This window comes from Panthera tigris, chromosome D4, assembly GCF_018350195.1.
Source record: "Panthera tigris isolate Pti1 chromosome D4, P.tigris_Pti1_mat1.1, whole genome shotgun sequence".
In the NCBI taxonomy this organism is placed as follows: Eukaryota; Metazoa; Chordata; class Mammalia; order Carnivora; family Felidae; genus Panthera; species Panthera tigris.
In genome coordinates, this window is record NC_056672.1 from 58,917,300 (window position 1) to 58,934,313 (window position 17,014).

Sequence of the window (17,014 nt, forward strand, 5' to 3'; positions counted from 1 at the left end):
AACAGAATGGCGTAGCTGGGAAGTCAAACGTAGATATAAAAAACTCAAAACAGCACAAAGGTCCAGACTACTTAGTGTGGGGGTAGGTGTGACCTGAAGGCACATTATACCACAGAAATTACTGATAAGATGCATTTACTAAGCTTATACTTAGTAGGGAAAAGTGTATTTGAGAAAAACCATTTTAAAAAATATTTTGCAATTAAGCTATCTGGAAAATTAACTTATCTGGAACTCCTCTTGACCAAAGACGGATAAACGAAGGACTGTTCTACCTACAAAGTTAACAGGTGAAGGTGCTACAGTCAAAGCAGAGTGCTCAATGGTTAGCAACAGTGACAAGCCTGAACCACAGAAAAGCTGTGCCAATAACCCTAACCCAACCACAGTAGAAGACCAAATAGAATGGACTTAAAAAAAAAAAAAACAAACAACTTTATTCCAAACAGAATTACCAAAAGAAGAATGTTAACTCGAACACATTTAACAGATTTCATTTAAACTCAGTCACAAAACTCAAAATATCAAACAAAAACAGCTTTGTGTGCTTAACCACTTTTCATCATGAAACTTTAAAAAAAGGGACACGTGGAGAGTCCCCCACAATTTGGGAGTCACTTAGGCAAGCAAATATTTACTATTAAGCAAAAATGACAGTATTAAAAATGAAAAGTCCTCAAGTTTAAAGAGAATGCCTGTTCAAGTCTTTAATATGCATTTATATGCACAGGAGAAAACAGTATCTTAATTTAAAGGAAATCAAGTCTGAGGGCTCACCCTTTCTTTACATGTGATGGCCTGTCTCGCCTTCATTTTGACTGCATACCCCTCACTACACAATTTCATCTGCACTGACCTGCCATTTCCAGCAGTGTGATCGGCTGACCCGTTCCACACATCCTGTGTGCCACCCACGATTCCCTTACATGTTTGCACAGCACTAGAGCGGAGTATTACCCCTGTCATCGAGCTAGGAAAGTTCAGGTCTCCAAAGATGATTCTATATACACAATTCTGTTTTATTGCACAGTTTACAATATACAGCAGGTAATTACATAACCAACCATAAGGTAAGAAGAATATTGATTATTGAGACAAAAACATCAACTGTCTCCAACCACAAATGAAACAAAGACACACAAACCTGCCACCATATAAAGGTGGCGTTTACTCTGTGATGCAGTCCTAAGGGCTCATACCACTCCTAAGTGTGTTAAATACAGAATCCGTAACATATTCCTGGTGGCATCAGAGCTGAAGTATGGGAGGCACGACCAGAAGGGCCCTGTGCTCATAAGGCATCTGTGCCACCTATGTAACAAAAAGGCCACTTTTAAAGCTCTTCAGATAGTTATTCAATCATGTTTGCCTTTTCAAAATTATTACTAGTTCATACTGAAGATAAAAAAGCAATAGTTAGAATCTCTTATTAATAACACTTTGACTTCTTTGAAAGTTCAGACAAAGCTGTTGGCTACCACAAGCAAGTTCTGCTGAATTTTGTCAAATTTAAAAGGTCTATAGGACAACACGAAACCATCCCTGGTAATGTATTTGCAGTTTGGTCTTCAGAAGCTGTAAAAAGTGACAAAGAAATCCAAATATATTAGGAGTTAAAACCATTAAAAATATTTATTGTTTTTAAATGCCACAAGTTTGAGACTGCAGAAACCAAAGCATCCCCCTTTCAAATTCTCACTTGACTTCTATTTCACAAAAGTGCTTCAGAACTTGGTTATCCATCACCTTACTGGAGTGTATAGACAAAAGGAAGCCCATTCCCAGAGCATGGCCCCAGGCTGACTCACCTGCCACACGCTGAGCACCTACACACACTCGTCAGTGCTCCAGCACCAGTGCCTTTGTCATTCATGCCCCCAAATTCAACCCGCTTCAAAGCCAGACTCCATTCAATAAGCCAAAGATGCTACTCACGTTTATTCGGTGTCAAATCCTTGTTTTCTGAAATCCTCACATCTGCATCTTGGTTTTCAAAGTAAACTGCCATTTCCAACACAACATTTTCAAACAGGGCTGTTGTAAAGCTACTGGGCCTCATTACTGCCTGGCAAATGCTTGATAATGCTTCCCAATCCTTTAAGGTTGGAAGGATGCTTATGTGACCAGCCATATTGCATTTAGAGGTAAACATCTCTTTTGGACTATCTGCCCAGAAACTGAGTAAACTACCAGCTGAGACCCTGATTTTGTTTTGGTCAGTGTATGCACATATTCATATGCAGTTACCCAGAATGAGGAAAAACTGGTAATAAGAAACTTAACTACTCTGCCATGTCAGATGCCGGCAAGCAATCTTAACTACATATTTACAGATGGGGATTTTTAAAAGATTGATAAACCACTTTTCTAGGATGTTTCAGGTTTTATTAGTTATTCAATTGGTAAATAGGAGGCATTTTGCCTTACTGATCAGGGCAAAAGATTTTAAAATCTGATTCCTTCAACAAGCTTTTCTCTGTTATGTAGGGGATGAGTATGCTATCCAGCTATTACCAACTTCTAGCATTTAAAATTAACCTTCTAAATATCTTGATTTAATCACCTCAAATGGCTTTAATGATAAAATGGTAAAACTGGGTTCCCAAAATGTAAAAATCCTAATAGAAGTCTCCATTTCCAAGAGTAAAATAAAAAAGACAACTAACACTCTGGAGTGAAAGCTATCCTGAGGTTTTTTTTTTTTTTTTTCTCTTCTGTAACACTTAGAAACCAGGAGGGAAAAATCTAGAGTCCCATTAACAGACTTCCAAAATTCAATATTATGCAAGTATTTATCTTTTTTTTTTTTTTTTAAGGAGAGTTCAAGAGAACAGGATACTTGAATATGAGAAACTAGGACTCAAAGTGAAAATATTCCCCAAACTCCTAAAGCTCTTCACTAAGTTGGCAACAAAGAACTAAACTAACCAGAGTTTGATCCATACGCAATTCATGTGAAATTTCTTCACAGGATCAAACACCTGTGACGAAATGTAAGTCTCCCCATCTTTTGGCAATGAAATAAGTGAAATTAACATAAGGGCATTCGAAGGGTTTAAGGTCACATTCAGAACTAAACAACACTTTCCAACTCAGAAAGCAAAATGGGAGCTTTCACCTGCTGCTTGGGTCTGCCCTACTGTGCCTGAATAGTCTGGATGATGACCATCCCAACATGTACTTAGTTTCAAAACTAACACAAACGATTTATCATGAAAATCCTACACCTAATAAGCTGTTTTTCTCTTCTCTGTCCTACCACGTTATATGCTTATGTTTAACGAACACTACCCTTTGCAACTCCTAAAAGCAGAGAAGAAATGGAGTAAGAGAAGAAAGCCTGAGAATTCACAGGGCTCTAAGAGCCTTTTCTCTGGCTGGTCATGGCCACTGATGTTTCAATACAGAAGGTTTAAAGACTTTTGGAGAAAAGAACCATATCTTGGCTATTAGCTTTCCTTGTCAAAAGCCATCAGATAGATAGCTATTAACCAGGCAATTAGCCTAAAGTTCTTAGATAATGATTACAAAACAAAACCAAAAACCCCTTAAATTTTCCTATTAGAACCTTTTATTCTGAATTTGTTGGTGCTGAAGGAAAACAGCTCTGCCCCATAATTCATTGTGCCCTGAACTTACAACAACCTGTATTTGGTCAATTAGGAACAAAGCCAAACTACATTCTTCTTAGGTCTATGCAGTTAATAAATGGCACTTAACTGATGGTTTCTTTCAAATCATCTTTAACAAGAACTCGTAAGTCGCATTGATTATACCCCAAGAGATGAGGGACCGATGGTAATTCAGGTGAGCACCTCTGAAAAGATTTGTCAGCTTTCTGTCTCGTTCTAGCCAGATTTTTTGGAACACCTTGGGAGAAGACTGAAACTCTCCACCAATCTGAGACTGCATGCGAGTTTTTACAACATTAACTGGAAAAAACAAGATTCCCAACATGGCACCCAACAGACCTCCACAGATAAAATCATTGACCAAATGAGCGCTGTGGGTGGTTGCGGTAGGGAGATGCTCCTTAATGGGGCCACGAAGGCCAAAGAAAAGGACATTGCTGAATCCATTACGGAAAAGAACAGGTACCAAGCCTCGATAATATTCTCTTATTCCATGGCATCTGAGTGCCTTGAAAGCCTGGTAAGTGTTTGTAAATTTGTCATGATGCCTGTGGTCTTGAAGCAATGTCTGAACTCTTTCCAACGGAGTAAAAATTGCTTCTGTTGTCCCTGCAAGTACCGCTGCCACACTACGGGTTGCAAACTCAGGGGGACTGATGTGCTTCCGGAGAAGACAGGATAAGTCCTCATACAGACCGAACATAAGCGCCAGCGTGGTGGTCTTCTGCAACAGTGGGGGAAGGATTCCGCGGTATAAGTTTCGAAAGCCATCCCTCCTCAGCTGAAGCACTGCATCCCGGGTTTTGATTCCGTACAGCTGCTGCCGAAAGAGCACCTTCTGAATGGGAAATGTGATTGCTACATTGTTGAAAGCTGCACAGCAGCCGCACAGATAATGCTTCATTTCACCTACATTTGCAATGTGAGGTGACAGGTCTTGTTTGGAAGATGTCAGGATGGGCGGCCTCTTTTCATGAGCTTCTGAATCCACCATGTTGCTTAAGATCTTTCTTCTTCATGAAGGATATTTTTAACCTACAAATAAGAAAATGACAATAGGTAACCATTATATATAGGGCTAAACATGTGCAACTATTCCTTGACCCTTTAACTTCTGTAACACTATTACGTTTCCCTTTTAGACTGGATGAGTAGTTGGTACAGTACTTGCCGAGGGCCCCTGGAGGTCCCGGACACCCTTGCAGGGGTCCACAAGGTCTTTCCTTTTCCAGCCACTTATCTGTGGGAAGTGGGATTTTCTGCTTATACTTCAACTAGAACAACTTCTCACAAAAGACACAAAGTAGACGCAGAGATGAGACTCCACCCACCTTTTATGCCCTCTCTTTTACACAGACCTGCAATACTGTCAAACACTCTCTCCTCATTAAGTTTTTTTGGAAAACAGTTATTTTTCATGAAAACATGTTACCATATTAACGTGCAATGGGTTTACCATTGATATTTTAAAGTGAATATTTAAAAATTTTGTTTTTGTTTCTAAGACCATAAATAACTAACCCACATACATAAGCACTCACATAAATAATCCACATAAATAGGGCCCACAATAATTTTTAAGCATAAAGGGGTCCTGAGACACCAAAAAGTTTGAGAACTCCTGGACTAGTTCACATGTGCCGTAAACTACATAATGGTACATACCATTATCCTTCTGAAAAAAATTCAAAGTCCTCCATTGAGAAATAAAATATGAAATCACGCATTCATTCTGTTCACTAACACTTACTTATTGGTGTCTAATCTGAACTAAGCCCTCTACAAATTGCTAGTGATTCAAAAGCAAGGAACTCATGGGTTGCCTGGCTGGCTCAGTCAGTAGAGCATCTGACTCCTGATCTCAGGGTGGGAAGTTCAAGCCCCACAGTGGGCATGGAGCCTAACTTAAAAAAACAAACAAAACCATAACCAAACAAACAAAGCAAGGAGCTCACAATTTAACAGGAGACTGCCAAGGAAAACAAATACACCAGAGCATAAATACCTTGCTACAGATAAGGGACACTGAGCATGCACTTTGGGAGGTAGAGGCTGGAAGAACAGGGTCATGGAAGGCCTGCAGATATGTACTATACACTGCATTTTCACGTATTTAATTCTCAAAACAATTCCATCAAGTAAACATTATTTTCCAAGTTTTACCAATGAAATAACCAATATTCTTCTTTGTCCGAGGTACGGAAAGTAACTGGTGAAGCTGGCATCCTAAGTCTGATTCCAGAGTTCATGCTCCTGCTATCATACCACAGGATAGCAAGGACTTTGGGAGGCTGCCCTGGACAAAAAGTGGCTATATATGACTGCTGAAGAAGATGTGAAGCCTAAATATAAAGGCTTAGCCCACTGAGTAAAACTAAGGTAAGGCCCTCTCTCAAGAATGCAACTGCTTCCTTAAAGTGGCAAGACCACCCCAGTCATTTAAGTCTGATTTTCCCCAAAGGATCCAGATAGTTGGATCATCCAGAACAAACCCACAGCCCAGAAGTAATCTTCACTGGGGAACTAGATGGCAATTTTATGTTTTATATTAACAGGCTAAAAAAAATTTTTTTTAAATACTTTATTTTTTTAAGCGATCTCTGTACCTAACATGGGGCTGAAACTCATAACCCCAAGATCAAAAGTTGCATGTTCCACCGACTGAGTCAGCCAGGCCCCTCCACAGGCAAAATACTTTTCAATTGGTTTTAATTCCTCAACAGTATGAGACCACATTTATGAGGCTAGTCAACAAACCATTAAATAACCCAATTAAAAAATAAGCAAAGGACTTGAACCAGCGATTTCTCCAAAGGAGATATAAAAAAAGATAGAGGAGACTCCACCCATCTTTCAAGCCAGGTGTGAGAGATACCTACAAAACTGTGGAACATACTCAGATGCCAGCAGGCATATGAAAAGATGCTTGACATCTAAATCATCAGAGAAATGCAAATCAAAACCACAATGAGATCATCTCACCCATTAGGATGGCTACTCTTCAAAAAACCTCAGAAAGTAAGTGTGGGTAGAGCTGCGAACCCCTGTGCACTGCTGGTGGGAATGCAATATGCTGTAGCCACTAAACCAGTATGGCATTTCTCCAAAAAATTAAAAACAGAACATAGGAGTCAGCAGTCCCACTTCTAGGTATGTATCCCTAAGAACTGAAAGCCAGTTCCAAGAGGTATGCACATATCCACACCCACAGCAGGGCTATTCACAACAGACGAAGCAGCAGCACAATGTCCACTGATGAATGGTAAACAAGATGTGGTGCATACATACGATGGAATACTATGCGGCATTAAAAAGGAAGGAAATCTTGTCACATGCTACTACATATTAAAAAAAAAAAAAGTCAGAAAAAGACAAATATATATATTTATATAAGTGATTCCACTTATATAAAGTAGTCAAATTCAGAGAGACAAAGTAGAATGTTGGTCAGCAGGGGCTTGGGGAAGGGGGAACATGGAGTTACTACTTAATGGGTATAGATTCCGTTCTGTTAGACGATAAAGTTCTGGAGATTTGTTCTGTAACAGTATAAATATACTTAACATTATTGAACTGTACACTTAAAATTGCTTACAATAGTAAATTTCATAATGTGTTTTTTACCACACACATAAAAACACTACATGTAAGGATTTTAATGGTAAATAAATAAAAAAACAAACTGGCTAGATAAACCATCTAGGTCTTTTTTTTTTTTTTTTAAATGTTTATTCATTCTGGAGAGAAAAAGAGTGCGAGCAGGGGAGGGGCAGAGAGAGGGAGACACAGAATCCGAGGCAGGCTCCAGGCTCTGAGTTGTCAGCACAGAGCCCTGTGCGGGGCTTGAACCCATCAACTGTGAGATCATGACTTGAGCCGAAGTCAGACACCTAACCAACTGAGCCACCCAGGTGACCCTCTTTTCTATATTTTTTCAAGTTAAATTTGTGTCAATCTATTCAACTGTTTTCAAAAGATGAGATGACAATAATGAAGCTCTAATTAGAATAACAAAAAGCCAACAGTGACAGACCAATGAGACAAAGTTTCAAAGTAAGCAAATTACTATATCTCTCTGAGGATCAGTTTCCACACTTACAACTGAAGCCAATGTCATCTGCCATGCACAATCCAAGTGAAAGTCAACTAAAGAGTCTTAACCCCAATGCTGGGGACACAGTGAACAATGCACTGAGGGTCTAGTCAACAAATGTCAGCCTTCCCACTGGTTTCCTCCCTAAATTTTTAATAACAATGTTTTTTGTGTTTGTTTCATTCAGACTTCTAGGAGAACACTGTCAAGATGACTTTACTTTTGTTGGGAAGTTCTTCTTTACTGATTTTAGCATACTATGAAAATTAAATTCTTAGCATTTAAAATAAACTCTTAGCATACTATGAAAATTAAATTCAACCAACTTATGCAATTCCTTCCACGTTCAGGCACTGCCCTACGTGTCAGAGACTAGAAATAAGCAAGAACCCTGGCCTCAGGGCAGATAAGACATGCAGACAATTAGACTGCAGTGTGATGAATGCCAAGTGCAGAAATAGACACAAGGTACATAAAGGCCCCACAGAGGAAGGGGTCATCATCATTAACTAGCAGTCTGACAGGGCAGGACAGGACGTGTGGGCAAATAGGGTGAAGCACCTTCAGCCAAAGAAGGCAGCACAGGCTAAGGTGTAGGTCCTATGTCAAAGGAGCAGCAGTATCACATTCTGGAGGAATTATTCCAGTATGTTCTGCTAGAGCACCGTGTGGGTAGAAGATGGGTGGGTGGCAGTGGAAAGAGAAACAGGCTTGGACCGGTATTATCAGAGACCCTCAGGAAGATTCCAAGACCCTCTGACACTACGGAGTACGATTTTTCCCTTTCTCATGTGAAGCAAATGGAAAACAAGCTATTTTCCTTCACTAGCGTCTGTGTCCTCTTCCCACGAGATAGACTACACTAAAAAGAAAATGTAACACTGAACCTTTGGCCCAAAGTCTCTTTGTTTTGGAGTTCCAGTTGGCTTGCTCCATGCTTCTATTAGAAAAGATAAACTTGCCCTCAGCTGAGAAAAACCGTGACACCACTGCAGGCCCAAACTCTGCCATTAAGGAAGGTCCTAAAAGGGGTCAGGAAACTTTTCTTGCCACGAAATCCCCTGGTTACACTGACAGAAAATGACAGTGCCAGGGGCACAATCTTTCACTGTCCACCCACAGGGGAGCCACACCATCCCCCTCAGGCAGGGGCACTGGAAGGAGCGGAAATGCATCTGAATGCTGCTTAGCTACATGGTCTATCCGTTTCAAGGGGCAGTAAAATCTGTTCCACTGCAATGTAAATAGAGTAAGGCCTGGTTCAGAGAGAGGAATTATTTCTAATTTTGGCAAGTATGAAAACAGTTAAACTATGAAGTCACCTGTATGTTCGACAGAGAGAGGCCACATTCCTTGGAGTTGGGCTGCTTGTAGATCCAATAAAACAACAAATGAATCATTTAAATGGAAATTCACAAAAGAAACACGTATTAATTTTTAGGGAAAAAAGTACACATTAGAAATTCAACATTTAAAAAAAACTTTTTTTTTTTTTTTTTTTAAAGAGAAAATAAAGTTGTAAATAAACTAAACAGACAGACGTCTTTCTGCTCCAGGCTCGCTGCCCCGGCTCAGGGCTCTTCAGGCTTGCCTAACTCACACCAGAGCCTCTTTACTAGTCAGCCTGCCACTAGTGATACAATGCATTCTGGAATTTTCTAACAGCAGCAGAGATACCCCAGTATTTTGGATAATTGCATAGCATTCTAACAACTGGATGTATTACATATCATTTATTCTATCTCCTATTTTAGTCCCTGTTTTTTTGTTTAGGTTTGCTTTTTTTTTTTTTTTTTTAAGATTGATTCATTGGGCCGCCTTGTACACACACCTTGCTTGGGTGAACTCTCACAAGGTTGTCTGTAGGGTAAATGTTTAGAATGGGATTGCTGGCTCAAATACTACTTGATAGCTACTCCCAATTGCCCCAGAAAAATTATGATTTACACCTTAAATTACATGTATGCCAGTACCAGTTCTGATACCATTTCCAGCAGCAGGTATTAATTGTAATTTCTGCCTATCTGATGGGTAAAGAAAAACCCTTCATTTTGTCATTAAAATTTTTTTAACGTTTTATTTATTTTTGGGAGAGAGAGAGAAGAGAGCGTGTGAGGAGGGGAGGGGCAGAGAGGGAAACAGAGGATACAAAGCAGGCCCTGTGCTGACAGCCGGAAGCTTGATGCGAGGCTTGAACTCACAAACCACGAGATCGTGACCTGAGCCGAAGTGAGACGCTTAACCGACTGAGCCACCCAGGTGCCTGTCATTTAAAATTTCTGATTAAAATATAGCACTTTTTACTTTTGACCATTTGGATTTACTATAAATTTTCACGATACCCATTTTCCTGTACACAGAAAAAATTTTTCTGATTTGTAAAAATCCTTTTATATATAAAGAAGTCCATCCTAGTTAAATTTATCAAATTGCAGCAAATACTTTCTGTTTTATCTTTTTTGTGGTGCTGAAGTTCTCAATATGGATATTAAATCTATTCATCTTGGCTTCTAGGTTTTGTAATGTCCTCAGAAGGCCATCATTACTCTAAAATTATGAACAAGTAACCCACAGCTGCTCTCCTCTATAGCTTTATCATCCATCCATACTGTGATCTGTCAAACGACACAGTAAGGCCTGAGGCAGAGAAGAGATGCCTCTGGAAGTGACTGGTGAGCATAAACTAAATGCTCATAGGCATGTGCACGGTCCCTCCGCACTCGCTCTGCCCCGGGAGCGGCACAAGCACTTCTCTCGCGCCAACCTGCTCTGACCCACTATGGCGGCAGGACACGTGTCACCATCTGGTAGGGCTTCCCCATACGCTAAGAATTCTCGGCTTTCTGGCTCTCACGCTTTTCCTGGTAAACTTTTTTTTTCCATATAGATACTGAAATTTGTGTCTAGATAGTTTATCTTTTCGGTTGCTATTATGAATGTGCTGATTCCCTCCAATTAATTTTCAGACTGCTTTTTGTCTGCATACAAAAAAAGCTACCAATTTTTGTGTATTAAGGTCAGAACCGGCCAATTTACTGAATCCTCTCGCAACTTCTCAGTTTTCTGGACTGGATTTGATTCAGCTTCCACCATATAAAATACCACAAATTATTTTTATTTCTCCTCTATATGTCTTTTTTCTATCTTATTAGACTCACAAATACTTCCTGAACAAAATTATGGTAATAGTGAATGTCCTTATTATTTAATGTTTAGTTTTGAGAGACAGACTGACAGATAAAGCATGAGCAGGGGAGGGGCAGAGAGAGAGGGAGACACAGAATCTGAAGCAGGCTCCAGGCTCCAAGCTGTCAGCACAGAATCTGACATGGGGCTCACACTCGCGAACCGCAAGATCATGACCTGAGCCGAAGTTGGACACTTAACTTACTGAGCCACCCAGGCGCCCCATATATTTTTTTTAATGTTTATTTGAGGGGGAGGGAGGGAATCCCAAGCAGTTGTGCTGCCAGTGCAGAGCCCAACAAGGAGGTCTATCTCACGAACCGTGAGATCATGACCTGAACCGAAATCAAGAGTTGGATGCTAAACCAGCTGAGCTACCCAGGCACTCCTCTTTATATTTTTCTTGACATTTCTGGGAACTTTGCTAGGAATTAATGTTAAATATGACACTGGTCTTTTGGTGTGAGAGATAAGAAGTTGTCATCGGAGTATTCATAATCTAAGTCCTAGCAGTTTACAGGGAAACAGATCATCATGACACAAAAATGTTTGATTAACTGGCCCCTATAACATCTGTACCCACTCAAGTAAACTTCTCTGTCATCTCTCCCTACCCAGCTTTAGGATTGTGCTGCAAACATGGAGTGAAGCATGCCTTTCCAACACTACCACATTTCATCAAATTACATTAAAAACCCCAACATTTCATCCTGCATTCATCCTAAGAACTGTATCTTTAATTATAACTTAAGCCCCTTTACCTCACTATTTACTAGGAAATTATGTTTCCCATTAAAACTGGATTCCACTTTTCTAGTACTAATGATCAACTGGTAAGGGCTTAGAGGATTTTCAAACATGGGAAAGGAATATATTTATTCCTGTTTTACTGAAATTCAACCACCCTCAACCCTTCCCACCACCACTAAATCAGGAACTTTGGTCAAACGCTTTCAGGGAGCTACTGAGATGATCATATAAATACAAGAGACAGAGCCAGTATAACATTTAAGAGCTGCAGCTTACAGCCCGGGGTCAGATACTGCCTCTACCACATACCCACTGTGTGACCTTCAGCAAGTTCCTCAAGGTCTCTATGGCTTAATTTCCTCATTTATAAAATAGGGATGTTACCTACTTTACAGGTTGGCTCAATTAATTGTGTTACTGCATGTAAAGTATCCAGGAGAGTAGTCCAGAGCACCAGAGGTGCTCAACATGGATGAACTATTATTACTGTTCCTCTCTGATGGGTTAATGTTAGCATATTTCTTGTTAATTACTTGCCCTTGTAATATGGGAATGAATCCTCTTTGGAAATGATGAAATTTTTTTTTAATGTATCACTAGATACATTTGCTAACGTATCACTAAATGTATCACTAGATACCATTTGCTAATATTTTAAAATTTCACATCATGAGAACATACCAAGTTTTCAATTTTAGTACCTTCTTCAGGCCAAGTTCAGGCATCAATGTTCCACTGGCTTTGTAAAAAGAATCTGTCACTTTTCCTTCCTTATGCTGGTGAACAATTTAAATCTTATCAAAATTATCTGTTCCTTGAAAGTTAAAACAATTCACCTGTAACATCATCTGAGCCTGGTGTTTTGGGGGATGGTAGCTTTTTGGTAACTTTCCCAATTTCTTCCATTGTTACTGGTCTGTTAGGTTCTTTCTTCTGGAGTCATTTTGGTAACTGGATTCCCTTTAAAAAAAAAAAATCTGGTTTATTTATATAGTCTTATATAGTACTTGCTGTTTTTAAAAAACACTTCTAGTCTTGAGCAGGGCAGGCAGTTTATCAAATTTACATTCCCCCATCTCAGCAAAAAAAAAACAAGCTCTCAGATTTACCAGTTTTACTATTTTTCAGTTGTTAAATGTTTTTCCTCTTTATCTCTTTTCTCTTGTTTTATCTAGGCTTATTGTATTCTAATTTCTCAAGTTAGATGGGATTATTCACACCCAGCTACAGAATCCAAGCCTGTTTTAGCTCTGCCCGTCTCACATCCTCTATTTATGCATCCTTCTTGTGGCCTACAGTAAAGACAGGGACAGATCTCAGTATCTGGCAGTCGTCCTCCAGTCACAAAAGATTTGATGATAAATACACCCTGAAGCTGACCTTGATTAGTGGGAGAACAAAGCAGCAGCAGTTGCTGCTGCGGCAGCGGCAAAACAAGCTGAGTATATGAAGTCCATTACTAAGTTTTTTGACCATTACTAAGTTTTTTGACCACAGCAGGACAAAGGGAAGAGATGTATACAAACCTGAAATATCCAGGCTCCATGACAATCTTGCCACAGAAAGAAAAATAAAATAGCCATTGGCAGCCATCTTTCTGCTAGATCATGCTGAAATGCAGGGGGAAAGGGAAAGAAACAGAGAACTTAAAATGGGTAAAGAAATGTTTTTTAAAAGTCCCTGTTTTGTCCTGAAATTTTGGTCCGTCCTGGGGAAACAGGATCTTCCAGCACAGATATGAGAAGCCATAGCTCTGATATCTAGCTACAGCCTCCCTGCTTTGATGACTACATTGTTATGATTTGCTTTTCTGTTAAAGCATTTTTGCTAAAAGCCATACAGACTTCCTCCTTCCTCCGTAGCAGTACTTCAGTCTTTATATAGTATAGCATCATGCCATGCAGCATTTGAAGACTCAATTTTTTTTTAAGATTTTATTTTTTAAGTAATCTCTACATCCCATGTGGGGCTCGAACCCATAATTCTGAGATCAAGGGTCTCACGCTCCACTCACTGAGCCTGACTGGTGCCTCAAAGACTCAATTTTTAAAACCATTAACCTGTTGCTGACTTTATTATGCTAATTCCTGTTTCAATAGCTGTTTCCCTGAATTCAGGATACAAGTGCTTGTATAGGACAGCTTTCCATCATGCATTATTTTTGTGGGTATTTTATATGACTTGGGGAGAACTGAAAAAAGAAAACCCACAGCTTTTTAATTTGTTTAAAACACACCTTCTGCCTCATACATTTTGTGCTTTTAACCAGTTAAAGAAACCAATGGCATTTTAGTTAAAAAAGAAAAAGTCTAAAGATGGTTGAGAAGTTTGTCAGGGTACAGAGTTTGATAATTATTAATCACTTAGTCTTCTCCATCATTACTTCTTACTGTTTTAGCTGACAGATGTGAATTTAAAAATTTGTAAGTACTACACTCGCCAATCTAGGATCAACCAACATTTTAAAAACTTAGCATACAAATGCTTTGTATCTACGTAAAACTTTGCTCTTCTTCAGTCTCAGGACTAAGAATACTCAGATTAATGTATAGATTATATAATATACTGTGACAACTTATGAATGTAAAAAATTTCATTTAAATACATAACAGACTTGAAATTCTACAGTCACCACCTACAAGCTGTTTAACAATCTACTGTTCCTTGATAATACAAACCAAGTTATTTGTACACCTGACTAACCAAGTTTTGTCCATGTTCACTTTTAGTTTTGACTGGAATGATTTTTTTCTTTTTTTTAATATTTTGAGAGAGAGAGAGAGAGACAGAGAGCGCGCGCGTGTGAGTGTGCAACAGTTTGCACGGGGGAGGGGCAGAGAGAGGGAGGGAGACACAGAATCTGAAATAGGCTCTGAGCTGTCAGAACAGAGCCCACACGGGGCTCGAACCCTAAGCCCGTGAGATCATGACCTGAGCCGAAGTCAAATGCTTAACCTCCTAGGCCAGCCAGGGACCCCTGGAATGATTTACGTTCTAAATTTGCAAATTAAAGTTACTTCATCTAGTTTGTCACAGCTCTTTGTAATAACGGAGACTGTTATTAAACAAACAGTAAACTGTGGCTCACAGAAGTTAGTCGCTTACTGACCACTGTATTTAACTATTTTAAGATATTTTAAGAACATCACTCTACATTTAGAGTATCAAATTAACAGGGCTGGATATAGAAAAAGGAAGGTAATGAAACCCTCCTAGACGTCATAGATTTAAAACTTTCCCTCTAAATTTTAACTTCCTGAGACTGATGTCTTCAAAGAAACCAGACACATGGGAAAAGAAATAAAACTAAAGCTTTCCCTCTAGTTTCATCCTACACACCAGAATGGTATGAATAGGTTCCTAATTTAGCAACAGAAGGATGGGGTGCACAGTATTCTGTGAAAATGGAGTTTAGAATTTTACAATGTTTATCTATATTGCAAACATGGCTCAATTTCTTTACTAAACTAACCTCTATACTTCAATTCCTTAACATGGATAATTCTGTGCAATTTACTGCAAAACTTAACAAAATTTTATCCTATTTGCTACCTAAAACACTCAACCTATCTGATCAATAGGAAGCACAGTTAACAAGCTGACTTTCAAGCAACAAGTGTGAAACTTTTGCTGCACAACCCAACAGTGTAAAGTCTACTCACTGTAATTTACAGCCCACACGGATAAACAAGATCCAGATATGATCCCAGCACAAAGGTCTTTGTGCAAAAAGTGGGGGGAAGGCAAGTGTAATTCTCAAAGGATGTGAACTCCCACAAGTCAGCAGGTCTGAGTCAGCATTCAGAACCAGATCGGTCTGGGTGGGTTCCAGTCCTAGTTATGACAGTATCTTGCTAGAATACACATAGCAACGCCCTAATTTAAAAATCCAATTCTCTAAGCTTACTTTATCAAAGGAGAAACCAAATACCTCCGGTCAGCAGTAACAGCTTAGTGCATTTAAAGAAAAAATCATAAGCGTGACTCCAGATCCAAAGTGCCCAACCTGTGCTCTGGAACCACTAGGGGACCTGACCAGTTCTGGCACCTTTTGATTTTACTGAATCCCTTTCCAAGCAAAGGCGGAGGAGGCTCGAACCCGCAAGGTCACTACGCATATACCTTCAGGGCTTGTTTCACTGCTGACAAGAGAAACCAAGGGTGGGAATTAAGACCAGCTGTGTATAGCTGACGGGGCAAAATAAAGGTTAAGTGTAAAGGGTAAATACAGCTGAGGCACCGACATGTTCCCCCTACCTAAGCTCAGGGCTAAATAATCACTACAGAGATTCAGAATGAACATCGCCCGCCTGCCAGCTTCTCCCCACCCCCCCACCCCGAAAGCCTTGTACAATTGAGTTTCCCACAACGCAATGCAACATGGTGTCGCAGAATAAGCACTGCCTAACTGTGGCTGAATTTACCGCCCTCTGAGCGTCCATATCCCCAATCTGGCGTAAGGGGGAGGGGTGGAAATTGGGCAGGATTACCGAAGGTCCTTCCGTCTCTGACAGTCAACAGGCTCCGGAGACCCGGAATCCCAAACCCCGAGGGGCAGGGGCCCTTCCGACGTCCCAGCGCCGCCAGCGCTGCTCTCCCCGGGTGCAGCGGGCCCCTCCCCGCCCTACGGTTTGTGCGCGGCGTGAGGCACCTCCCCGGCAGGGGCGCGTCCGAAAGAACGCAGTCTCCCTCGCCGGAAAGGCTCGCTCCGGCAGCCAGATGGCACCCCCCCGCCCCGCGAAGCCCTGCGAAGTCGGAGGGCCAGCGGGAGAGCCGGGAGCCGCGTGGGCGCGGAACCGACCCTGCGCGCGCGCGGCGCCTCCTCCGGCTCCTGCGGCTTCGGGCCCCACCCGGGAGGGCGCGCGGGAGCGACTAGGCGCGCAGAGAGGGGTGGGCCCCAGGGGCTGCGCCAGAGAGCCCGCGTAGGGCGACCTCCTCAGACCGTCCTTCGTGCTTCCGCTGTTTCAACCCACAGGCCGGGGGAAGGCCCGTGCTGCCCACTCGCCGGCCTCCTGCACTCACCCATTGCAGCGGGCGTCCGGCTCCGCGCGCGGTAGCCGCCAGCCCGCAGGACGGCTAGCCGGCTAGCCACCGGCCGCGCAGGCGCAGGCCGTGACCGACCCGGCGCGCGGGGCGTGGCCTGACGCGCTCGACGCCGCCGGAGCCCGATCACGTGAGGCAGGCGCAGCCGCGCGGCCCCTCCCTAAAGCCGCGGAGAGTCAGGTGACACCGCACAAGTACTCTTGGCACCGGCAGGGCAGGTGTAGGGTCATCCACCACACCTGTCGTAAGGCACTGGGCCTCTACTAGCGAGAACACCGTTGACTTGGCGCCACTCGGTGGCCTTGCCGTG

The 17,014-nt window shown here is 41.4% G+C and overlaps 1 protein-coding gene across 5 annotated transcripts; it reads right to left on the reverse strand.

The window, feature by feature from the left end:
* Positions 1–998: 998 nt before the first annotated feature.
* On the reverse strand, positions 999–16,787 carry SLC25A51 (solute carrier family 25 member 51). Of its 5 annotated transcripts, none has more exons than XM_042964249.1 (5): positions 16,684–16,787; positions 13,188–13,271; positions 12,498–12,621; positions 9,048–9,089; positions 999–4,667 (listed from the first exon to the last, which is right to left on the reverse strand). In XM_042964249.1, the coding sequence occupies exon 5, from the start codon at positions 4,624–4,626 to the stop codon at positions 3,733–3,735; it is 894 nt and encodes a 297-aa protein (XP_042820183.1). In that variant the 5' UTR covers positions 4,627–4,667; positions 9,048–9,089; positions 12,498–12,621; positions 13,188–13,271; positions 16,684–16,787; the 3' UTR covers positions 999–3,732. The 5 variants fall into 5 exon arrangements, with proteins under 5 accessions (XP_042820183.1, XP_042820185.1, XP_042820182.1 ...); XM_042964251.1 differs by having other exon boundaries at positions 9,048–9,092; XM_042964248.1 differs by lacking the exon at positions 9,048–9,089.
* Positions 16,788–17,014: the final 227 nt, after the last annotated feature.

What these genes read in the sequence shown, in the direction of transcription:
- SLC25A51 (XM_042964248.1), bottom strand. Translation starts at nt 4,626, where the DNA reads ATGGTGGATTCAGAAGCTCATGAAAAGAGGCCGCCCATCCTGACATCT.